General features: G+C 35.8%; 1 protein-coding gene across 1 annotated transcript in view; it reads left to right on the forward strand.

The window, feature by feature from the left end:
• Positions 1-4,071: 4,071 nt before the first annotated feature.
• Positions 4,072-27,353, forward strand: part of LOC149782234 (uncharacterized) — a 96,843-nt gene continuing 73,561 nt past the window's right edge. The window contains exon 1 of the mRNA XM_089933612.1: positions 4,072-4,291. Within this exon, the coding sequence (XP_089789738.1) occupies positions 4,225-4,291 (67 nt within the window). The 5' untranslated portion in view covers positions 4,072-4,224. The remainder of the gene's footprint in view (positions 4,292-27,353) is intronic.

The following is a 27,353-nucleotide window of genomic DNA, read 5'->3' on the forward strand; positions in this document are numbered from 1 at the left end:
TATCCGAGCGGAAGCATTTAACGGACAACAACCTAATAACTCGCTGGTTTTTGCATGGACAAATAAACCCGATGGGACCCCAGACTGGAATGAGGTTACAATACCAACTGGGTCATACCAAGTAGAACAAATCAATAAAGAATTTCAACGCAGGATAAAATCGATCACAGGAAAAGAATCAAAAATCGCTATTACGGTTCATGAACCGACGTTATCGTCGACGATTGAAATAAGCACACCGGGGTATATGGTTGATATTTATAACAGTTCAATAAGAACCATACTAGGTTGGCCCATGAATCCACCTAATGAAATCCCCGCGGACTTGCACACGAATGCGCAATCGTATCATGAAATTATTACCAGTTATCTGGATGATTTGTCTATTATAAAAAGCACGTTATTACCCAGCAAGTTTATATTTCAAGACAGGGATACATGCAATGGTATTTTCCGTATAAGGAAACTCCTGAATCGCAAGTCATATTAACAATTAATTTAAATGATATCGCTAGTGTTTTTATCGAGATTAATCATAATTACCAATTTCAACTAAAACAACTACGGAAAACAAAAGCACGAAAACACGTTGAGGTGTTAAATCAACTTATATCAGACATGGAATATATCAATGAACGAATCGTTAAAATAATATCCGCTAACAGCGATGGTAATAAACAAAAATTCCTAACCGAGTATAATATCACAGAAGCCGATTTACCCGATTTCAAGTTTCCAGGATACAACGCGCCAGAACTAAGAAAGTCTCTTAATGATTTTCTCGGTCCATCAATTATCCTCAAACACGATAACGGAGATGATGGTAGGCATATTGCTCCATACAACGTAAATATCGCATCGGTGATAGCAATCAATCTAGTGTGTGATGTTATCGAAGGGAGTTACCAGGTAGATACCAAGCAATCAAATCAAGCTCAACAGGGGTATATCCTTTATTCATTTTCACCAACAGCCCCTCCCGGATTCTTAATCGTTGAGAGCCCGATTAATCCGGTCTATATGCGATGCCATAATCGGTTTTTAACGAGAATTAATTTTAGACTTACCGATCAGTCAAATAACCTAATTGATCTACAAGAGGAGGAGTTAGTGATCACTCTGTTTGTAAGATCATTGTAAATAACTTCTTAGCAGCGGGGGGGGGGGGCAATGACATCGACGCGGTCGTCGCTGTGTTTACCGGACGCTGACGACGCTGGGATCGGCTCGCAGAAAAGTGTATCAAACTAAATGACGTCACCGTCGTGTAGGATGGACCGTCGTCGTTTTTTTTTTACCGGCGCTGACTACACCGGATCCGCTGAGTGCAGAAGTATTAATTAAGCAAAATAACGATTGGACAAAATGTCGGATTCGCCCCCCCCCCCCCTGCTGCTAATCCAGTCCATAACCACGAAATTTCGTAGAATCGACAAAATTACCCAAATCTATTAATTCCAGACAAATGGAAAAGTTGTTGCAATGCGCATTCATTCACAACATCACTCTAAATTACAATTTTAAGTAGACCAAAACGCCATTTTCTTTCGAAAGTGATGTCTAGCGCGCGACTAAGTTCAAATTTATTTGCGCTGAGTTATTTATAATGTTGTTGCTGTGTACTGCTGATTATTATATGCTCATTTTTTCCCCCGTTAACTTTACATTGTCAGAATCGTTCAGTATTACCCGATACTGAACTGGCACGACAATACACATATAGCATTCACGTGCATAAAGGAACTACCTTCTACTGTAAACACACAATGGACGCAGACGACAGCACTTTTGATTTGTACACAGATCATGTACACTCGCGTACGAGGCTCTTTACGTTGTGGTTGTTTAAATTTGTTTCAGAATGAACTAAAACAGATGTTTCGTGGACTGCCACATACCAGCTGTTTTGGCACATTCCGCGTTGATACAATGTTACGGATTTAGGCTAGCTACAGTATAAAACATACGCAAGATAAGGTCCTTACAAATAACATACAAGTGACAAGTCATATACTCTCTTCTTTAGCTGGTGATAAGAATGGAAAAATAAAATATACTTACAATTTTACATCCTGAATTTCCTCAAAATGTATTTTCTTAATTCTGCAAATCCGAATTACATGAGCCATGTCATAGGTTTTCAAGCTGGATTACACATTTCGAAATTGTGCTGTAATTTCGATGATAAGTACAATAGCATCCTCCTTACTGCACTCAAAATGAAATAAGCATTAAAAATTCCATAGTGTCTTTTTGATAATTGCAATTGAAAGACTTCATATTTTTCCCACATTATGATTTCAAACATTCAATGACAGAAACAGAAACACATCTGCAGATGTTAACACGCTTCTCCCTAGCTTATTAAATCTCGTGTATTTCATGTGGAATCGTCACATACAAATCCAGTCAATAATCAGGAAATTTACTAGAATCGAGAAAAATACCAAAATCTATTCATTCCAGATCAAATGGAAAAGTTGTTGCAATGCACATTCATTCACAATATGACTCCAAATTTCAATTTTAACTAGACACTCCATTTTCTTTTGAAAGTTATGTCGAGCGCGCGACTAAGTTCAAATTTATCTGGGCGGAGTTATGTGCGCAGTAATAATGTTGATTTGTGTAATGACGAATATGCGCTTGTATATTTAGTTTGGAATGCGGCATACATTCATTTACGTTGTTTCTTATAGTGTATTGTGTTTATATAATTAAACCTTAGGTAGAATACAAAAATGATCATATAATAAAAAGGTTACTGCATTTGTATGGGAAAATATGAACTCGTTTTGTCGGAAGGATATACTGGACTCCCAAGGTCGTGCAGTATTCCATCCCAAAACTCGTTCATATTTTCCCATACAAATGCAGTAACCTATAAATCTTAGCTTGTGTATTTAGTTTGGAATACGGCATAAATTCAGTTACTTTGTTTCTTGTAGCGTATTTTGTTAATATAATTAAGCCTTGTGTAGAATAAGAAAATGAGCATATAATAAAAAGGTTACTGCATTTGTATGTGAAAAATATTAACTCGTTTTGTCGGATGGATATACTGCACTCCCAATGTGCGGGGCCCCGAGTGGCCGAGTGGTCTAAAGCGCTCACCGTTACAGATCACTGCCATCTCACCTCTGTCTGCGTGGGTTTGAGTCCAAGGCTCGGCTAGCGTGGGTACGTGGGAAAGCCTGCCAGTAGCTTCTCGTTGGTCGGTGGTTCTTCCCTGGGTTTTCCAGGGTTCTTCCTCCACCATTAATACTGGCCGCCATGTATAGCCTATCTTGTGCTGAAAAATGGCGTTAAACCCTAGAACAACAACAACAACAAAGCACTCCCAATGTCGTGCAGTATATCCATCTGAAGAACTCGTTCATATTTTCCCATACAAATGCACTAACCTATAAGGTATAACGGTACCAATTGTACAACCCCAGGTGGGCGGAGCTTAAGGTGTATGAACATTGTATTCAGAAAGAAACAACAACACTAGCTGTGACTGGTGCATTATGTAAGAGTTGTACTTTTTGTTAGGCTTTAGAAAAGTAGAATATCTTGTCAACATGTGAGATTATGTTAATTCATATCTAGATCATATTGAGAAGTAGAGTCTCTTGGCAACATGTGAGATTATGTTAATTCATATTTAGATCATATTTTGTCTTTTTATGATTTTTTTTTAATGTGGCACACTTGACTGAAAATGTTTCTGTTGTGACTAGATAACTCTTACCCTTGTCTAGTTCCAGCAGAGTTATCTCTCTTTAACACACTCGAGTACCTGGTTTTGTCCTTGTCAAATTGACAATCTAGCATTGTTTTCTATGACAGTGTGTGACATGCATGCTGAGGAAGGATATAAAATATATTTATTTCACAAAACATTAGCATTGAGGTATATGGAGAAACAATTGGTACCGTGATACCATAAATATTGCACATATGGGCTTGATAAACATACATGGGAGTTAACTCGAATATGAATGACTCAATCGGATTGACTTCTGACTTTTCCGTTAAGCCATTAACAACAAAACCATTTTATATATAGATTATCAAAAAAAAAAAAAAAAAAAAAACACAACACGGATAACTCTTGGAAATCGAGGAAGTTCGCTTCCGGTCAGTGAGTAAGAGCGACAAAATGACGATTGGATAAGAGTGTCATCCATTCTCACTAGTGTTTTTACTTCTTTCGTCTTACACTAATGGAAAGTGGATATGGCGGAGGGTAGGGATGAACGGAAACCCCGTGACACTCTTCCACATCATGGGAAAGTTAAAAAGGGTATGTACTATTGATAATTGAACGGACACTTGCCGTGATAGACAGTTTGAAAGAAAATGAAAAGTGATGGGGGGGGGGGGGAGTGTGTCGCAGAGAATCAAAAGTATTATTTGTATCACTTTGGCAAGTGTTTCTAAAAGAAAAGTTCCATTAACAAAATATTATCTTCGTCAGCATTATTTCTAATTTTACGCAGAAAAAACAAGCGTTTGGTGAGTTTGGAGTTTGGTGTACTTAATTGGATGATCATGCAACTTTATTCATGTTCATGTACCGCTAGCTCTATGGGCATAATATAGGAGAAATGCCGAATAAAGGTAAACATTATCTGAATTGATTGAAAGCTTATGCTGAATTGTTGTTTTAATCTTTGCCGTTGTTAAATAAATTTTATTTTGATGTTTTCATGTATGTATTAGGTTCTTTGGGTATGTTATAATTTATACAAATACCCTAAGAATCTTATACATGCATGAAGACATCTATACTACAAATGCTTTAAAAAGAGAAGGTAGAGAACATTTGTTTTTAATTAGTCTGCACCCACATTATTTTCTATTTCTGGGGCATATTTTATTATTAGTGAAGTAAGAATATAATAAAAGTGGGAACAACTACTGGATTTAACACGATTATGTACACACAAACTCTTGTAATTTCTTGGTAATATTTGATTGGCAAAATGTATGCATTTACATTTGTTTTGTACTTTCCATTTATTAGTACATGATTTTATGACCAGTCAATTTTATACGTCTCTGGATGGTAGAATAATATAGAGATAAATATTTGGTACAATTTATTTGACACAAATAAAAGTTTTCAATTCAGTAACACCACTGGATAAGCAGATAAATATATATTTGCTACAATTTAGAATATTTTCATTCTTGTTTTCAATGCTAATAACTCATGATGGTTATAGGAACACTCACAGAAAGAGAGAGAGACATGTGACACATCCTGAACTAATGTGGTTAAAATCTTGGTGATTAAGATTCTCTTATGCTAGAAAAATGTGTTTTGTGATGTTTACAAAGTACTTCATCAAATTGAATAAAAAAAGAAAAAAGAAAATGAGAATAGTTCCAAACCATTCATTAAATTCTTATCTAGAGATTTGCGGTAATAAAATTTGTTACCCATATTGCTTTATTTTGGGGTTAAACTTGTACATGAAGTTATAGCAAGAAGACATTTAATGTGTAATGGAATTTGGTTATGATCCTTGGGTAGGGTGTAAGGGAAGAGTTATACATACTGGAATTTGGGTTATTACCCTTGGGTAGGGGGTGTGTGGGTATATTTTGTGATGAAAATTAGGTTGTGACCAATAGGTAGGGTTTATATGGGTAGATTTTGTAATGAAATCTAGGTTATGACTCTTGGGTAGGGCGTATGCAGGTAGATTTATATATAAAGAAATCTAGGTTATGACCCTTGGGTAGGCTATATGTGGGTAGATTTATATATAAATGAATCTAGTAGGTTATGACCCTTGGGTAGGGTATATGTGGGTAGATTTATATATAAAAGAATCTAGATTATGACACTTGGGTGGGGTGTATATTAGTACATTCATATATAAAGGAATCTAGGTTATGACTCCTTTGTTTTGTGTGTCGCAAGAGTTATAATACTTGATATGGAACCACAAAAATAGCTTGTTATCCCTAGGCTTTATTGTGGGTTAAATTGTCATACTGTCTATGTGTCCATTGTCACATCTCTGCTTGCAAGAGGGGTTTTAGCCTTGGCTTCCAGTATCCCTAGGTTCCAGGTAGAAAGGGTTAGGGGCAAAGGTCATATGTACAGAAATTGAAATTATGATAACCTTTTCAAATATTGTTGGGCAAAACTTCAGACATGCAGTGTTGCACACTGAGCATGGTTGTGGGTTTCCTGCAGTTTTTTTTACCTTATTTTCTCACACTGCTCCAGTGACCTAAGTGGTTAGAGCATCCACCTCGGATGTGGGAATTTGTGGATTCTAACACCAGACAAGTCTTACGAAAGACTTATAAAAATGGTACTAGCAGCTGCCATGCTTGGTGCTCAGCATGAAGCGGTTAGTGTTTAGAATGATCATTCTGGTTTCTACGTGTCTTTGGCATGTTGCCACAGTGCTAGACATCACTATAAACTGCCACTATAGGCATCGTAGCAATATGACTGGAAAATTGTTAAAGCTATGTTAAAAATCCAAATGATGCACACACATGCACACTCTTTTGTTCCCCAAATCTTGACTTGAATGTACCCCCTGAGGATGCTTCTTTTTGGTCAGGGAAAATTAAAGATTCCATTATGTCTTGATGTTGTTAATGGCCAAAGTCACTGTAGAATGGTAATTGATATCCATTTTAAAGTAACATATTTGGCAATCAGACGCATTGATGGTTTGTAGCAGTTTGTAGAGTTGCAATACAAAATCACTGACTGCCTCAAATGTATTATTAAGTTTGAATAAATCACAAAAGGGACTAAATTTAATTTTGAAATACACAATTTTGAAATTTGATCAATGAACTATTAGTTTGAAAAGGAAAATAGTTCAGGAAAAAGGAGAATTATAATAAATGCTGGTAGGTGAGTGAGATCAAGATCCAGAAAAGAAAACTCCACAGTGCACTGGTGAACCAGATATTCATACATTAAGGTTTTTGACGAATTACTTGAGCATTCTATGAAAGTTTTAATGAAAGATTATAGTGCAGTTGACAAAAAATATGAAAGTGCAGCACTGACAATGAAATAAAGATGACAGCTCAGCAAATTATCAAATTTTTTTGTAATCACTGCTTTTGCATTAAGTACTGTCTTGTATTTTTTGAGGCTACAATGTCTCAGTCTTTTCGAATTCTAGGTCAAAACTGCTAAAGTGTGTACCTTTTGGAATCCTTGGTCAGAATTGTTAAAATGTGTGTCTTTTGGAATCCTAGGTCAGAACTGCTCAAGTTTATCGCTATCTTGGAATCCTAGGTCAAAACTGTACATACTTGCAGTCAGACTGTACATACATGTAGTCAAACTGTACATGTGTTGCTACTGAAAGATGGATCATATTCATGTATGTGATGGATTTTGCATTATGACCTGATGGGTGGGGGTGAATGCTTTGGAGAGAGGGTTGGATTATGCAGTACAGTGCATGTGGATTTGCGATGTTAAACTGTTGCAGTTGTTCTTGTTTTCTTTAAAAACATTTTATACCAGTGTTGTTTTTTAGTGAGAAACAGGAGCTGTGATATACATGTAATAACAGCGTAACAATAAATGTTCCTTGTTTAATATTGTTTCCTGGTATTGTTCAAGAGCATGGAGTGTTGTGTTATGGAAATATGGATGCACAGTTGTACATCTGCAGGGACAATTGACTTTGTGGTATTTAATGATGATTCATACATACAGCTAGACATGATACCATACATACTTGCTTATAAGTCAATTAAGACTCCAATAAAACATAGACCCTTACCTGCCATCATATAATGTGCCAATAGGTTGGGGCTATTTTGTTGTTCTGCTGATTATTCCTGCCAATCAATCCAGATCTGCTGATGGTGCATTATAAGACAATATATGTGGGTCCGTGCTGTCTGCAGATGAATTTGACATTTAAGCAATTATTTACAGTACATGTATTTAGTATTTACAAACATACATTCAAATCCTTTTTTAGTCTCTGCATAAAATCACATTTTCAGATTGTAGATGATTATTCTTTCAGATTCGCTGGAATGATCCAAATTTATTAGGGACAGTGGAATTGAGTTATGTTAAAGAGAATTAGGTTTAAAACTTCACTTATAATCAGCAGTTATATTATAGTGATCAGTAAATCTTTGATTTAGTACCAGCTTAGTCTAGGACCTCTAGATTGTAGTTCTAAACTAGTAGTTAATTATTAATATAATTTGGGAAAACAGGTTTTCTGTTATCTGTGTACCTAATTATTGTATGCCCCGCCAAGTAGTCAGGTAGGGGCTTGTAGTCTTACCTTGAAAGTTTGGTCAGCTATAGCGAAATGAGTAAAGATTGTATCAACAATTTTGGAATATTTTTTTTCTCCTCAGGGGTTAAGGGTAGGTGGTATTGGTGATTTTACATAAATTTCAAATAATTCAATACTTGTTTCTTTTATATGTATGAAAACCAGCATATGTGGCCATTGATACAAATGGTACATCATGATCGTGCCCCAGGGACTTATTCCCAGGTACTTCGTCTCTGGGACATAAAGAAGAAGCTTTGAGATCACCACCCATTAGCCACCTAAGAACTTTCTATGTGTGGCTTGCATAGACCCAAGGGTCCTTCCGTATCCCCAAGGGACATGAAACTCTGGAATCATAAGTTGGAAATTGTTGTATTTCCCACCTGAGCCTTTAATGTTTTCATAAGAATTAAGTTGTCATACAAAGACACAAGCTCGTACCAAACTTGTTTTATCCCTTTGGTAGATTTTATTTACCCAAGGGACCTTAACCTAAGAGACTCACACTTAGGAGTGGGGCTGCAGTCTTTATATACATGTACAGTCTTTATATAGATGTACAGCACAAATCTGTGACTTTTTAAAATTTGATTACGGTAGTGTACAAGTACATGCATTCGATTAGGCTTAGTTTGCAATTGTATGGCTCATCAGCACAAGTCGGTTATTTAGAGCTGATGTAATTGGAGAAAAGTTGGGCTGATCTAGTGGTGGGATTCAAACCAGCACCCAGTAGGTCATGAATCCATTATGCTAACTACTCAGTCACCACTGCTCCTGTCTCCATTAGTTGCCTATTATTAAAGATATTGCTTATGTTGTGTGATTTCTAGTTTACTGAGAATAAAAATTCCGTCTCTGCAGCTGTTTGTTTTAAGCTTATATTCATTGTACGTTATGGCATGACATCTTTAACTTAATGCCCAAGTGGTGGCATTATGTGGTACAGATGAGATGGAGAATGCCCAAGTAGTGGCATTATGTGGTACAGATGAGATGGAGAATGCCCAGGTGGTGGCATTATGTGGTACAGATGAGATGGAGAATGCCCAAGTGGTGGCATTATGTGGTACAGATGAGATGGAGAACCCAGAGGAAATCATGCACTTGCTTTAGATTTAGCAGTTTCACTAGGATATCAAAAGTAGGAGTCTCAGGATTCCCATCTGAGCAAATGTTGGCATCTCAGATGAATACTGGACCAACCTTGAACTTCATTTTTGCAAGACAAAAGTTGTTTAAACTGAAATAAATCACCGTCAGGAACAGGAAACTCCATTTTGTGGTTTTATTGATCACTGATGGGTGATAATGCTTTAATTTACAATACACAATTGAAGAACCCTCTTAGATATTTGTCATATCCTTTTGATTGAATTTAAACTGGAAATTGGTTGGTATTCTTTGAGAACTTGAATATGCGATCATCATCAAATAATCAACCTTTATTTTGTATTTTGCAAAAATTGCATGCATCCTTGGGACTCCCATGCCAAAAATACACACAATTTTACATCATTGCTGCAAAAAGGAAAACCATGACAATGTTGGCCCTTAGTACTGGCACTACGCTGGATCCATGGATTTAAACCAGAGTCCACATTAGACATAAAGCATGCATTTTACCATGGTAAATATCCAATCCATACAGGTTTTCACTCTTTCACATTTAGTCTGTTGTATGTTCTCAAGACCACTTTTGACTTAATGATGACGGAAGAGAACTATTATGTTTGCAATGTAAATGTCAAGATCACTTGAAAATGTGTATCCTTTCTCAGAAGGTTGTGAATGAATTTGTGCACAGTGTGAATGAAAGCCATCAATCGCTTAATGGTTGGATGAGTGGTTAATCATTGAGGATAATTTTCTTCACGGCTGCTTAATTTTATTAGTCAGCTGTTTCAATGGCCATACATCATTGATTTACCACTCTGATTTCCATGAAACTTGATTTTTGCTTTCACAACTTCAATTTGGTAAAATGAAAATTAAATGAATTTTCATGTTGCAAGTATCTTAAACTAATTCTTTTGAAGGTATTTTAAATTAAATCTGCAGGTTTTCATATTTTTATAGATTGCAGGATTAGTTATGTTTTGTTTTCTTCTTTTTTAATTGCAGTGAAATTTTCTACTTTTATGGTCAGACCATGTTCTGTAAATGGGTCACATAATGTTACCCATGCAAGTGTCCATTCACACATCATTCCTGGGGCTAATATTCTTGGCTTTCTCCCCTTGTGTCCCTAGAAGGTGTCATAGATAAACGTGTGTATCCCCATGGCCCACACTTTAGTGTCAAGTATGTTTGTGATACCCTCCATCATTATGTAAATTGTGAATTTCTTTTCTGACCAATACTTTTTAAAACCAAATTTAGCATGCAACCTGCACTTAAATTGACCTACTGGTAGTTTAAATTTGAATTGTATGCATATATTTTAGTGTCATGGTTACTGTAACACCTTTTGTCCATCCACCTGACTTTTCACTGCCATCAAAATTTGAATTGAGTTATGGGTCTTTTTTTATTGAGCTGTGGACCCTATTTAATCTAGAGTTATTTACCCTGTTTGATCTAGTGTTAAGAACATTATTTGATTCACTAATGTACCCTATTTGCTTTAGAGTTATGAATCCTATTTCATTCAGAATTATTGCCCTGTTTGATTTAGAGTTATTGATCCCATTTGGTTGAGTTGACCCGTTTTGAATTATGGACTTATGTGTGATGTAGAGTTATAGGCCCTGTTTGATTTAGTAGTTGGCTTTACTTTATCATATGAATTTCATTACCACTAAACAAATAATTATGAAGGACTGCATGGAATTAAGTTTTGTGTCTTCAATACAGTAAAGACCAAGTCAAGTGTGTAACTTTTGTTAGCATTTTATGGAGTTATGGCCCCTTCAGTTAAACCATACTAGTGGAGGAACCTTGATGTAGTCTGAATACATTTCAACATGAAGTCAATGTATCTAATGGCTGCAGCTTCATGTTCTATAAAATATCAAAAAAATATGATGGACCTTTGTAATATTGGTTAAAATTGCATCATGTGACACAGAAAACTTTAAGTTATTAGTTTAAAACACCAGAAAACCGAGCTACTTGAGTATTCATATAACTTGTATACTTTGACAATAATTTTAAGCAATGACTGAAATATTTTTTATTTATTGAAATGCATTATTCTTTTATATCTATTTGTAATTTTTAAAAATGGAGTACATAATTTGTTGGATTCATATTATCGTGAAGCTTGAGACAGGACTACATAATACATGTAGGGCCTTACTATGGTTTTTCATGCAGTGTGTAATCAATTGTCAAAGTGACTTCTTGAATCGTGTCAGTTATGAAGGTCAGTTCTTAAACACATTGTTATGAAGCCTTTTTAACAAGCATTTTGGTTGGTTAAAACTAACACCATGTGATGCAGACAACTAGAATGTCAGTCAGTATGGCTCTAGAATATGGATGATGTATGTAGATAGCATCATGTTCACAGTCAGTATCACTCTAGAATATAGATGATGCATACATGCGATCAGCATCATGTTCACAGTCATATGGAAATCTGTGTTATATAGATGCTGTATATATCAGTATAGTTCACATGAGTATATTTGACATTTTGGATAGTGTTGGCATGTGTTGAATAAACAAAAGTTTTGGGTGTGATTTGGGTTTTAAATTAATATAATGCGTAATGAATCCTTTGAAAGGTATTTTATCCAGAGTAAGTGTGAAGAAAGCATGCCTTCAATATGTTATGGTTGTATGAATGGCCATTGATGTGTTAAAGCTGTAGGAATGGCCTCAGATGTGTTATGGTTGTATGAATGGACTTAGATGGGTTACGGTTGTTATGATTGGTCTTAGATTTGTTACTGTTGTTCGTGCAAAGTGTTAATGAATTTTCATGCTTCACGATTACATGAATCCCATAGAATGTTACGTTCGGATCTCAAAAAGTTCTTACTAAATAGTGCAAGTAAGGAAATGGAAATATTAAGAATTAATCATTACTTAATGTGGTTTCTGAAGACCTTGCAAGGGGGGTAGGGATGAGAGGGAAAGGACAGGATGAAAATTTTCCAGGATCTTGCAAGAGGATAGGGATGAGAGGGGAAAGTGCAGGATGGAAGTTTCGTTGGACAGAGCTTAACACTTATATTTCTGTTGAAATTGCTCCAACTTCCTTTTGCATACAGAAATGTCAGTCATTTTTACATTAATCAGATTCTGGTTTTCACAAATGGATTGTTTTATTGAAAATAATAAAAATGAAAAAAATTCTTTATCAGATCAGTATAAGGGGACATTAAGTTTTCTTTCATTATAGCTCTAGATTATAGATGATGTATGTAGATCAACATCATGTTCACAGTCAGTATGGCTCTAGATTATAGATGATGTATGTAGATCAGCATCATGTTCACAGTCAGTATGGCTCTAGAATATGGATGATGTATGTAGATCAGCATCATGTTCACAGTCAATATGGCTCTAGAATATGGATGATGTATGTAGATCAGCATCATGTTCACAGTCAGTATGGCTCTAGAATATGGATGATGTATGTAGATCAGCATCATGTTCACAGTCAGTTACTGGCTCTAGAATATGGATGATGTATGTAGATCAGCATCATGTTCACAGTCAGTTACTGGCTCTAGAATATGGATGATGTATGTAGATCAGCATCATGTTCACAGTCAGTATGGCTCTAGAATATGGATGATGTATGTAGATCAGCATCATGTTCACAGTCAGTATGGCTCTAGAATATGGATGATGTATGTAGATCAGCATCATGTTCACAGTCAGTTACTGGCTCTAGAATATAGATGATGTATGTAGATCAGCATCATGTTCACAGTCAGTTACTGGCTCTAGAATATGGATGATTATGTAGATCAGCATCATGTTCACAGTCAGTATGGCTCTAGAATTTAGATGATGTATGTAGATCAGCATCATGTTCACAGTCAGTTACTGGCTCTAGAATATGGATGATATATGTAGATCAGCATCATGTTCACAGTCAGTATGGCTCTAGAATATGGATGATGTATGTAGATCAGCATCATGTTCACAGTCAGTTACTGGCTCTAGAATATAGATGATGTATGTAGATCAGCATCATGTTCACAGTCAGTTACTGGCTCTAGAATATGGATGATTATGTAGATCAGCATCATGTTCACAGTCAGTATGGCTCTAGAATTTAGACGATGTATGTAGATCAGCATCATGTTCACAGTCAGTATAGCTCTAGAATATGGATGATGTATGTAGGTCAGCATCATGTTCACAGTCAGTATGGCTCTAGAATATGGATGATGTATGTAGATCAGCATCATGTTCACAGTCAGTATGGCTCTAGAATATGGATGATGTATGTAGATCAGCATCATGTTCACAGTCAGTATGGCTCTAGAATATGGATGATGCATGTAGATCAGCATCATGTTCACAGTCAGTATCACTTTAGAATATAGATGATGTATGTAGATAGCATCATGTTCACAGTCAGTATGGCTCTAGAATATGGATGATGTATGTAGATCAGCATCATGTTCACAGTCAGTATGGCTCTAGAATTTAGATGATGTATGTAGATCAGCATCATGTTCACAGTCAGTTACTGGCTCTAGAATATGGATGATGTATGTAGATCAGCATCATGTTCACAGTCAGTATCACTTTAGAATATAGATGATATATGTAGACAGCATCATGTTCACAGTCAGTATGGCTCTAGAATATGGATGATGTATGTAGATCAGCATCATGTTCACAGTATCACTTTAGAATATAGATGATGTATGTAGATAGCATCATGTTCACAGTCAGTATCACTTTAGAATATAGATGATGTATGTAGATCAGCATCATGTTCACAGTCAGTATGGCTCTAGAATATAGATGATGTATGTAGATAGCATCATGTTCACAGTCAGTATCACTTTAGAATATAGATGATGTATGTAGATCAGCATCATGTTCACAGTCAGTATGGCTCTAGAATTTAGATGATGTATGTAGATCAGCATCATGTTCACAGTCAGTTACTGGCTCTAGAATATGGATGATGTATGTAGATCAGCATCATGTTCACAGTCAGTATCACTTTAGAATATAGATGATATATGTAGACAGCATCATGTTCACAGTCAGTATGGCTCTAGAATATGGATGATGTATGTAGATCAGCATCATGTTCACAGTATCACTTTAGAATATAGATGATGTATGTAGATAGCATCATGTTCACAGTCAGTATCACTTTAGAATATAGATGATGTATGTAGATCAGCATCATGTTCACAGTCAGTATGGCTCTAGAATATAGATGATGTATGTAGATAGCATCATGTTCACAGTCAGTATCACTTTAGAATATAGATGATGTATGTAGATCAGCATCATGTTCACAGTCAGTATGGCTCTAGAATATAGATGTATGTAGATCAGCATCATGTTCACAGTCAGTATGGCTCTAGAATTTAAATGATGTATGTAGATCAGCATCATGTTCACAGTCAGTATGGCTCTAGAATTTAGATGATGTATGTAGATCAGTATCATGTTCACAGTCAGTATGGCTCTAGAATATAGATGATGTATGTAGATCAGCATCATGTTCACAGTCAGTATGGCTCTAGAATATGGATGATGTATGTAGATCAGCATCATGTTCACAGTCAGTATGGCTCTAGAATATGGATGATGTATGTAGATAGCATCATGTTCACAGTCAGTATCACTCTAGAATATAGATGATGCATACATGCGATCAGCATCATGTTCACAGTCATATGGAAATCTATGTTATATAGATGCTGTATATATCAGTATAGTTCACATGAGTATATTTGACATTTTGGATAGTGTTGGCATGTGTTGAAAAAACAAAAGTTTTGGGTGTGATTTGGGTTTTAAATTAATATAATGCGTAATGAATCCTTTGAGAGGTATTTTATCCAGTGTAAGCGTGAAGAAAGCATGCCTGTATCTTAAACACTCCATTATAAATCGTACTGCTTCAGTGACTTCAGTGGTTAGAGCATCCACCTCAGATAGAGAAGTTGCGAGTTTGAACCCTGGCTGAGTCATACCAAAAACGTATCAAAATGGTACTCACAGCTGCCTCGCTTGGTGCTCAGCATTAAGAGGTTCATGTTAGGACTCGTAAAACTGGTGTCAGAATAATGTGACTGGGTGGGACATCATGCTGCAGACATATAGCATGATGTCCCACCCAGTCACATTATCCTGGACAGTGCTAGACATCACGATAAACTGCCACACTGCAGACATCATAGCAATATGCCTAAAATTGTTAAAGCTGCATTAAAAATCCAGAAAATACAAAACCATTATTAATCTAGTGCAACTCCAAACAGCACAGATCCAGATCTGCTGTTGCATAATGCGCTATCTGATCTGGATGTATCGGGTATGTTAGGAAGAATCAGTAGAACAAACAACGTAAACCCTCATCTGCTGGTGCATTATGTGATGTCAGATCAGTGTCTATGTTGTTTGCAGATGGATTCAACTTATAAACGAGTTTATACAAATGTACCAGTAGTTCAAACTGTGCATTCTAATGATATAGCAAGTTAGCATGACTTTTCAGTGAATGGCAAAGAGGGAATTCAGAGAAAGGAAGAAAGATGTGTTCTTCAGTGAGAAGGATGTAGCAAAATTGGTTGTACTTTTTCAGTAATGGACGATCTCTGTAAACAAGTTTTGTCCATTTCATTATAGTCATTAAAGAGTCAAAACAGCTGCAGGTCATTTGGAGGTTTGCCTGTTTTTGTGTTATGATAACATAATGAACAGGTAGGCACCTGCACTGGTACAGCACTCAGCAGGTACAATATATTATGTATGGCAAATTCACATGGACTATCTATTCCTGTGTGTTTGTATGGCACCTATAAGATACATGTATTATTCATCCGTCCAGATGTCTGTTTGTCACACGTTTTGTCCATTCTATAACTTTTAAGATCTTTGAGATTAAGGACTGAAAGTGGATGTACTTTAAACATCATCACTACAAAGTGTGACCAGTAACATACTGAGGGAACTGTTTTTAAGATCAAGGCCACAGCTTTTCATCACACGTTCTAATAGTCCATACCTTCAAAGCCATTTGAGATTTAAAGATAAAATATTGTAGTCTATACGTTGTCAGTAGATGGTGTGTCATGTATCACATTTAGGGGTGCAGTCTTCATGGCAGAATATCATAGTTTTGGGCTGAAACTTGTACTTAGGGAGAATCCTTTCATTTTGGGTTCAAGGGTCAAAGGTCAATTTTCTTTTCTTTTTTTTTCTTCTAAAGGTCATACACACCTTTTTTGTGTCCTTTTTTATTTCAGTGTCAAATTGTATGTAGCATTTTTTTTGCACTACACACATGCAGAATTTCATTTTTGTTTCATTGGTATTAATGTATTAGCCTATGAAGCACTTGGCATTAAAATTAAATGTGCTTGATACAGTACTGTCCTTTAATACCATATACAAGGTACATTAACTCAGTGTACTATTGTGATACAGTACTGTCCTTTAATACCATATACAAGGTATATACTCTGTGTACTATTGTGATACAATACCGTATACAAGGTACATACTTTGTGTACTATTGTGATAAGTACTGTCCTTTAATACCATATACAAGGTACATACTCTGTGTACTATTGTGATACAGTACTGTCCTTTATTACCATATACAAGGTACATACTATGTGTACTATTGAGATACAGTACTGCCCTTTAATACCATATACAAGGTACATACTCTGTGTACTATTGTGAAACAGTACTGCCCTTTAATACCATATACATTAGGTACATACTCTATGCTCTATTTATATAGTACCTCCCTTTAATACTGTATACAATGCATATTCTCTATGTACTGTTGTGATACAATACCTCCCATTAATACTATATACAAGGTACATATTCTCTGTACTATTGTGATACAGTACCTTCCATTACTGCTGTATACAATGTACATACTTTGTGCTATTGTGAGACTTCCCATTACTACTGCATTTTCCGCTTACCTAATGGAAAAAACCTTATAGAACGATCCTAATATTTACAAAATCAAAACTGTGATCACTCCGGTGGCTTAGTGGTTAGATCGTCCGCCTTGGATACAGGAGGTCATGGGTTTGATCCCAGGCCTAGTCACACCAAAGACTTACAAAAATGGTACTAACAGCTGCCTCGCTTGGCGCTCAGCATTAAGAGGTTAATGTTATGACTGGTTCGGCCTGGTGTACTATTGAGATACAGTACTGCCCTTTAATACCATATACAAGGTACATACTCTGTGTACTATTGTGAAACAGTACTGCCCTTTAATACCATATACATTAGGTACATACTCTATGCTCTATTTATATAGTACCTCCCTTTAATACTGTATACAATGCATATTCTCTATGTACTGTTGTGATACAATACCTCCCATTAATACTATATACAAGGTACATATTCTCTGTACTATTGTGATACAGTACCTTCCATTACTGCTGTATACAATGTACATACTTTGTGCTATTGTGAGACTTCCCATTACTACTGCATTTTCCGCTTACCTAATGGAAAAAACCTTATAGAACGATCCTAATATTTACAAAATCAAAACTGTGATCACTCCGGTGGCTTAGTGGTTAGATCGTCCGCCTTGGATACAGGAGGTCATGGGTTTGATCCCAGGCCTAGTCACACCAAAGACTTACAAAAATGGTACTAACAGCTGCCTCGCTTGGCGCTCAGCATTAAGAGGTTAGTGTTATGACTGGTTCGGCCTGGTGTCAGGTTAATGTGACTGGATGGGACATCATGCTACATGTTTGCGGCATGATGCCCCAGTGCTGGACATCACTATAAACTGCCACACTGCAGACATCATAGCGATATGACTGAAATTATTTAAAAGCTACATTAAAAATCCTAATCACACACACACTGCTGCATTTAAAACGATGATGGCTCATGTGTATATTTATTTGATGTTTTATCACACAGCAACACAATTAGGTTATTTAGTACAGACTCACCATGACACCAACTTGCATGGGCTTACCCAATAGTAAAGTTTATATCCACACCTATTAAGTTGAGTCACCATGGCTTGTACATCAATTAGTTTGGCATGCTGACTGTTGAGTCACCATGGCTTATACAGCCATTAGTTTGGCATTCTGACTACTGAGTCACCATGGCTTATACATCCATTAGTCTGACATGCTGACTGTTGAGTCACCATGGCTTATACATCCATTAGTCTGACATGCTGACTGTTGAGTCACCATGGCTTATACATTCATTAGTTTGGTATTGCTGACTGTTGAGTCACCATGGCTTATACATCCATTAGTTTGGCATGCTGACTGTTGAATCACCATGGCTTATACATCCATTAGTCTGACATGCTGACTACAGAGTCACCATGGCTTATACATCCATTAGTTCGGCATGCTGACTACAGAGTCACCATGGCTTATACATCCATTAGTATGACATGCTGACTGTTGAGTCATCATGGCTTATACATCCATTAGTTTGGTATTCTGACTACTGAGTCCCCATGGCTTATACATCCATTAGATTGGCATTCTGACTACTGAAACCATGGCTTATACACCCATTAGTTTGGCATTCTGACTACTGAGTCCCCATGGCTTATACATCCATTAGTTCGGCATGCTGACTACAGAGTCACCATGGCTTATACATCCATTAGTATGACATGCTGACTGTTGAGTCATCATGGCTTATACATCCATTAGTTTGGTATTCTGACTACTGAAACCATGGCTTATACACCCATTAGTTTGGCATTCTGACTACTGAGTCCCCATGGCTTATGCATCCATTAGCCTGACGTGCTGACTGCTGAGTCACCATGGCTTATACATCCATTAGTTTGGCATTCTTACTACTGAGTAACCATGGCTTATACATCCATTAGCTTGGTATGCTGACTACTGAGTCACCACGGCTTATACATCCATTAGTTTGGTATGCTGACTACTGAGTCACCATGGCTTATACATCCATTAGATTGGCATTCTTACAACTGAGTCCCCATGGCTTATATATCCATTAGCCTGACGTGCTGACTGTTAAGTGACAATAGCTGTACCTCCATAATAGCTGCCTCTTACAAAATGGAGTATCGGCATGTTCTACATCCCAAGTCTGCATGGTGTTAGTGTTCTGAACTTGCAGTCAGTAGAATTTGGGTTCGAATCCTGCTCAGACCAAATCCAGTCACATGATAGCCAGACTTGGAGAAGGGTGTGTGTGCAAATTAAGGCACTTTAGGCCATTCATTACAACCACACTGGATAACAGTAACTGACAATGTGTTGATGTGCTGTGAAACATTACTCTTAGCTATTTACATTTATATACTGTGGAGGTGAATTCATTTAAATTCACATTGTTACACTTGTGTACATGCATTAATTGATGTGGGCATTTAACAGAAATAAACGTCCAGTGAATAGCGAGCATCGGAGATTCCCTGTATGACGTCACAAGTACCGGTATGCATTGGCAGAGCTCTAGTTGGCATAACCACCCTAGCAAAGAAGGGAGATTTTATTTTATATATATATATATATATATAAATATATATATATATATATATATATATATATATATATATATATATATATATATATATATATATATCAGCTGAAGCCACTGAATTAGCTGTCATAATTGTATACCCCATATTGATATTGGGTATATAATTTAGGTCATTAAGACTGTCATTTTCCTTATATATATATATATATATATATATATATATATATATATATATATATATATATATATATATATATACACAAACACACTAAAAATAACATGGCTTTTAAAGTTTTATTATAAAGCAATTTGATATAACATTGGAATACTATTGGTATGTCAAATTGTGATCTGCTCATGTGCAGTACTATGTATAAATAAACACTGGAACTGCATACTGTTAATTCTAGGCCTATAGATTAATGATACTATGTATAAATAAACATTGGAACTGCATGCTGTTAATTCTAGGCCTATAGATTAATGATACTATGTATAAATAAACATTGGAACTGCATACTGTTAATTCTAGGCCTATAGATTAATGATTCATTTCCACTCATGTGCAGTACTATGTATATATAAATGTTGGAACTGCATACTGTTAATTCTAGGCCTATAGATTAATGATACTATGTATATATAATTATTGGAACTGCATACTGTTAAGGTTAGGCCTATAGATTAATGATACTATGTATATATAATTATTGGAACTGCATACTGTTAATTCTAGGCCTATAGATTAATGATTCATTTCCACTCAAGTGCAGTACTGTGTATATATAAATGTTGGAACTGCATACTGTTAATTCTAGGCCAATAGATTAATGATACTATGTATAAATAAACATTGGAACTGCATACTGTTAATTCTAGGCCTATAGATTAATGATTCATTTCCACTCATGTGCAGTACTATGTATATATAAATGTTGGAACTGCATACTGTTAATTCTAGGCCTATAGATTAATGATACTTAAATGTATATATAATTATTGGAACTGCATACTGTTAATTCTAGGCCTATAGATTAATGATACTATGTATAAATAAACATTGGAACTGCATACTGTTAATTCTAGGCCTATAGATTAATGATTCATTTCCACTCATGTGCAGTACTATGTATATATAAATGTTGGAACTGCATACTGTTAATTCTAGGCCTATAGATTAATGATACTATGTATATATAATTATTGGAACTGCATACTGTTAAGGTTAAGGCCTATAGATTAATGATACTATGTATATATAATTATTGGAACTGCATACTGTTAATTCTAGGCCTATAGATTAATGATTCATTTCCACTCAAGTGCAGTACTGTGTATATATAAATGTTGGAACTGCATACTGTTAATTCTAGGCCTATAGATTAATGGTACTATGTATATATAATTATTGGAACTGCGTACTGTTAATTCTAGGCCTATAGATTAATGATTCATTTCCACTCATGTGCAGTACTATGTATATATAAATGTTGGAACTGCATACTGTTAATTCTAGGCCTATAGATTAATGATACTATGTATATATAATTATTGGAACTGCATACTGTTAATTCTAGGCCTATATATTAATGATTCATTTCCACTCATGTGCAGTACTATGTATATATAAATGTTGGAACTGCATACTGTTAATTCTAGGCCTATAGATTAATGATACTATGTATATATAATTATTGGAACTGCATACTGTTAATTCTAGGCCTATAGATTAATGATTCATTTCCACTCATGTGCAGTACTATGTATATATAAATGTTGGAACTGCATACTGTTAATTCTAGGCCTATAGATTAATGATACTATGTATATATAATTATTGGAACTGCATACTGTTAATTCTAGGCCTATAGATTAATGATTCATTTCCACTCATTAATCATTATTGAACATGAAAAGAATGATGAAATATTATATAAATTGTCCCCATATTCTAAATGAATTTAACATGATACACAATTTGATTGCAATCCTTTCTGCTTTCCATTCAAAGGACAAATATGCCTATTAGCATGTGATATAATTAAAATATATCTATAGTTTGTATGCTGTATCAATGATATGCCACTCGCTTAAATTTTCATCAAAAGGAAACACGGCAAGCCTCATTTCCTTTGAAGGAAAAATTTATAAATCTCATAGTATATCATAGGTACAGTATATATATATATCATGGTTCCATCGTGGAAACTTATTATTTTTAAATTCGGTCGGGTGTATTGATTTTGAAATGCTTTAATTGCACATCTTTGTATAAACTTATTGTGATTGATGATTACTGCAGTAAATTTTACTGTTTAACGGTTTTTTATAATATATATAACTCTTGGTAAGAAAAGCTTATTCGGTCAGATATGGAGGAAGCCTATGGTCTTTCTGCCAACAAGACTGCCCCCCCCCCCCATGTGATCATGCCCTATGACGTCACGCTGATATTCACTATGGCATGAGAATGCTAACATTAGGTTGTGTATCAGGGCTGCCAAGCTTTAAAGAGACCGCATTTGATGATCACGTGCTACATTAAGCAGTGCTGTATAACATGCACTTGTTCCTAAAACTAATTGTCTGCATCATCAGCTTTGTACACAACTTTTGATTGCTGCGTAATACTGCATGTACTTGCTTATAAGTCGAGTTAATTGCAAACTGCAGAGACCAAGATCTGCCAACACATTATGCAATAGCAGATCTTTGTCTGTGCAGTTTCTTATGAGTAATCAGTAAAAACAAAAAGGAAACAACACAGACACCGATCTGCTTGTGCATGATGCAGCAAAAGATCAGTGTCTGTGTTCTTTGCATTTGGACTTGTAAGCAATTATATACAGAGTTAATTTCCCAAAATATTCTGTCTGAATCATTCTGAGTTTGTATGAGTAACTGAACTAATTCAGTAACAGTTGTTCTGTATACATGTATGCTTCCAATGCATTCTTCATTATATGATAGCTTTTGTTTGGGGGGGAGGGATATTTTTACTTTGTACCAGCAGTGCATTGTTTTCTCCAGTCTAAACCCATGGCCTTTTAATATAGAAAAATATAAAAATGAAGGCAAACAAAAGCACTGCATTGTAAAAGGTTTACAAATTATAACCATTTATATCATTTGCAAGATTGTGCTCTATGACTTGATTATTAGGCATTCCAATAAGTCATCAAGACACTTTAATTTTTTATTACTTGGATATCCGGAATGCTTCTCATTTATCCAGGTTGCCCCATGTTTTGATAGAGCACTAAGTGAGTGAATCATAAAATATTAAAGACAGTCTGAATAAAGTCATTGAATTGATAACTAATGATTGTCTGGTGCAAATGAATTAGAGGCTATAGGAAACAAGCTAGCTGAATTTAATCACAGTGAGAATGGGAGATTACCTGAACATCTGAAACCGATACCAGGAGTATTGTTACACCCGGTCAGGTGTAAAGAATGCACAAAAATAAAATGATCACACTGAATATGAAGAAAATGAATGATTTTATTTTTACAGTTGTTCGGCATATGAAAAGAAAATTTCCATGGTGTAGCTATTTGAGAATCGATATAAATTAAAGATCGATAATATTTCGTCAGAACCAATCAGCTAGGAATTTTAATAACTTGCAGATAATTCCTATATTTCATATAAATGCCATTTTCATATACCATATATCCTTTCTTTTAAGTCAAGTCCAACTGCAAACTACATAGACCCTAATTTGCCATCACATCAAGCACCAGCAGATTAGGGTCTTAACCTTTTGATTTTGAATGTTTAATAATTAATGTTTACAGTCATTTGGAAAGGCTGACTATCTTTCTGTATGCTTTTATGTGATTCTTTATATTCAGATTTTTAGAGCTTTAATTGGCATTTATATGGCCAATATTGAGCTGAGATGCCATTAAACCAAAAGATAAAGTAATTAACTACAGTAATCTCCATAGTCAACCATGCCATACTAGTACCTAGACGGAGAACTATAACTTTTCGACATGGGATAGCATGTGTATAATGACAGCTCATGGTACTCTGTTAATCCTTGATGCCTGCTATAATGTACATGTCCCAGTACTTGGTAGTCCTTGATACCTTCTATAATGTACAGTTCATAGTACTCAGGTAATCCTTTGATACCTGCTGTAATGTAAATTTCTTAGAACTCGGTAATCCTTGATACCTTCTGTTATGTACATTTTATAGTACTCAGGTAATCCATGATACCTGCATTAATGTTCAGTTCATAGTATTCAGGTAATTCTTTATACCTTCTATAATGTACAGTTCACAGTACTTAGCTAATCCTTTTACCTTCTGAACAGTTCATAATACTTGGTTAATCCAGTATACCTTTTATAATGTACAGTTCAGTGTACTCAGTTAATCCATTTATCCTTCTGAACAGTTCAGTGTACTCAGTTAATCCATTATACCTTTTATAATGTACAATTCATAGTACTCAGGTAATTGTTTGATACTTGATATAGTGTTCATTTCCTAGTACTCAGGTAATTGTTTGATACTTGATATAGTGTTCATTTCCTAGTACTCTGGTAATTCTTGAGGCCTACTACATGTATAATGTAAATTTGTTAGAACTGAGGTAATCCTTTATAGGTTCTGTAATGTACAGTTCATAATACTACAGTAATCCTTGATACCTGATGGTTGTTCTGTGAAAATTGTATTGACACCAAGTAAGAAGAAAGATATTTACAAATCTTAGTTTGAGGAAGAAAAGTGTGTCCTGAAACCATGGCCAGAGCTGTTAGACAAATCTTGTGGCCAGAACCCAGGAGCTACCTGAATGCTTTCTTGGCTGCAGTAAGTTTACTGGTATGTTAATGAATTCAGAAATTATAAGCCCTGGCAGCAGTGGGCTACTGAACTAAAAAAAATTTATGCCCTGATAGCAGTGATCTACCAGATTGCTTGGTCTGGGCTACAATAAATGTACTGATATTTTTTTTAAATATTATTTATTTAGGAATTATTTTTGCTGGCAGCAGTGGGTTGCCGGAATACCTGGTCATGGCTACATAATGTGAACTTTTATCTTTATTTGATTCAAAATTTATTAGCCCTGGTGGCAGTGAGCTGCCAGAATGGCTAGTCTAGGCTACATAAAGTGTTCTTTTATATTTATTTAATTCTAAATTTATTAGCCCTGGTAGCAGTGTACTGCCGGAAAGTTGGGTCTGGGTAATACTGGTAAGTTTGTTGAATCAGGAATCAGAAGATGTGGGCTTCTTTATGATATAACTACCATAAGTTAAAAATATGATTTCAGAGTAGAATAAATATTAATGACTTATCTCAGGGCTGGCTAACATTTTAATTTTATACCCACACCTTGTTAAAAGTGTGATGGATATTGAGATAGCTTTTTCAGTTCCATCTGTCTATCACCACAGCTGCCAATCTTAGGGTGCTTAATTTATTTGAAACTATGTTCATGTACAATGTTGTTCCTGTGGTAAATCTGCAAGAAGGAGGGTCAGAGATATAAAAATTGCAATTACTGACATTTTCAAATAATTTCTGACCAGACTTCATATATGAAATCACAGTGAGCAGTAAGATGCATCATATAAATGACAGGACCCCTGGTAATTGGTGCATGGAGATTTGCAATGGCAAGCCGATACACTTTTTGTAGTTCAGAGAATTGACATGGTTTTTTTTGTTAATTAAACAAATTTTTCAATCTCTTTGCCTTTCTGTAAGTCATTTCTAAATCTTACTGACAAGATCATCAGGTTTTTTTTAAATAGTTTTTTTTAATGGTGTGCAAAGTTCAAAATTTGCAGGTACACAAGGAAAGATTTTGAACCCAAAGGCAGAAAGAATTTAAAGATTAAAATTCCATTATCAGTGTTTGGAAAAATATATGAACTACATGTTACTATACAAGGCTTGTATGCATGAGTTGTTATTCCAACATACATGTATGCAAACTTTGTATGCATGATTCGTTCTTCCTACATACATGTATGGCATGTATAGTCACTATCATATATCAACAAATGTGGTACTGAGTGTGACAGATCACCTTGTAACCACTGACATCTCACCTCTGCATGGGTTCACTGTTCAGCCAGTGTGGGTTACCTGAGAAACTTGCCAGTAGCTGAATCCTATGGGTTAGTGGTTCTTCCTGGGGTATGGGTCAGTGGTTCTTCCTGGGGTTTTCCCAGGTTCTTCCTCCATCCCATGGGTCAGTGTTTCTTCCTGGGGTTTTCTCAGGTTCTTCCTCCATCCCATGGGTCAGTGGTTCTTCCTGGGGTCAGTTTTCCCAGGTTCTTCCTCCATCCCATGGGTCAGTGGTATTTCCTGGGGTTTTCCCCGGTTCTTCCTCCATCCCATGGTTCAGTGGTTCTTCCTGGGGTCAGTTTTCCCAGGTTCTTCCTCCATCCCATGGGTCAGTGGTATTTCCTGGGGTTTTCCCAGGTTCTTCCTCCATCCCGTGGTTCAGTGGTTCTTCCTGGGGTTTTCCCAGGTTCTTCCTCTATCCCATGGGTTAGTGGTTCTTCATGGGGTCAGTTTTCCCAGGTTCTTCCTCCATCCCATGGGTCAGTGGTTCTTCCTGGGGTCAGTTTTCCCAGGTTCTTCCTCTATCCCATGGGTCAATGGTTTTTCCTGGGGTCAGTTTTCCCAGGTTCTTCCTCCATGACATTTTTCAGTGGTTTTCCTGGTGTTTTCCCCGGTTTTTCCTCCATCCCATGGTTCAGTGGTTCTTCCTGGGGTTTTCCCCAGATTCTTCCTCTATCCCATGAGTCAGTGGTTCTTCCTGGGGGTTTTCCCAGGTTCTTCCTCCATCAGATATACTGGCCAACATGTATAGGCTATCTTGTGCTGAAAATGGCATTAATCTCACAAACCACAAACATCAACAAATATTCAAAGAAAAAACTTTTCTTGTAATATGGATGCTTGGATTAGAACCAAAACTCTTTCACAATCTGAAATACAATTTGCTACAGGCTGTGTTGTGATGTTGCTCGGTGTACCTGTACAGTATCATTTGCCCCTGGCCTCATTACGGTAAATCTTTGATTGTTCATCCTTACCTCCATGTAGATCTGACTCATGCATGCATAATTTGGCCTTAAAACAAGGGCGTATTCAACAGCAGGATGTGTATTTTCAAGTGGCAAATGACATTCTGATATGTAATATCGGTTTATGGCATACAGTCACACTCTTTCTAAATATTAGTTACATTGCCATGTTACAAAGAATTGCTAATTAGGTATTGGAGACTTTCAGCAGATTTAATTTTCTTTATGACTTAATTTTCTATATGGCATAACCAGTTGGAATTTGTTTGATCTGAATATATATATATATATATATATATATATATATATATATATATATATATATATATATATATATACATGTATATATAA

The sequence above is a fragment of the Sinohyriopsis cumingii genome, chromosome 15 (assembly GCF_028554795.1).
Source record: "Sinohyriopsis cumingii isolate HCF-2022 chromosome 15, ASM2855479v2, whole genome shotgun sequence".
Lineage (NCBI taxonomy): Eukaryota > Metazoa > Mollusca > Bivalvia > Unionida > Unionidae > Sinohyriopsis > Sinohyriopsis cumingii.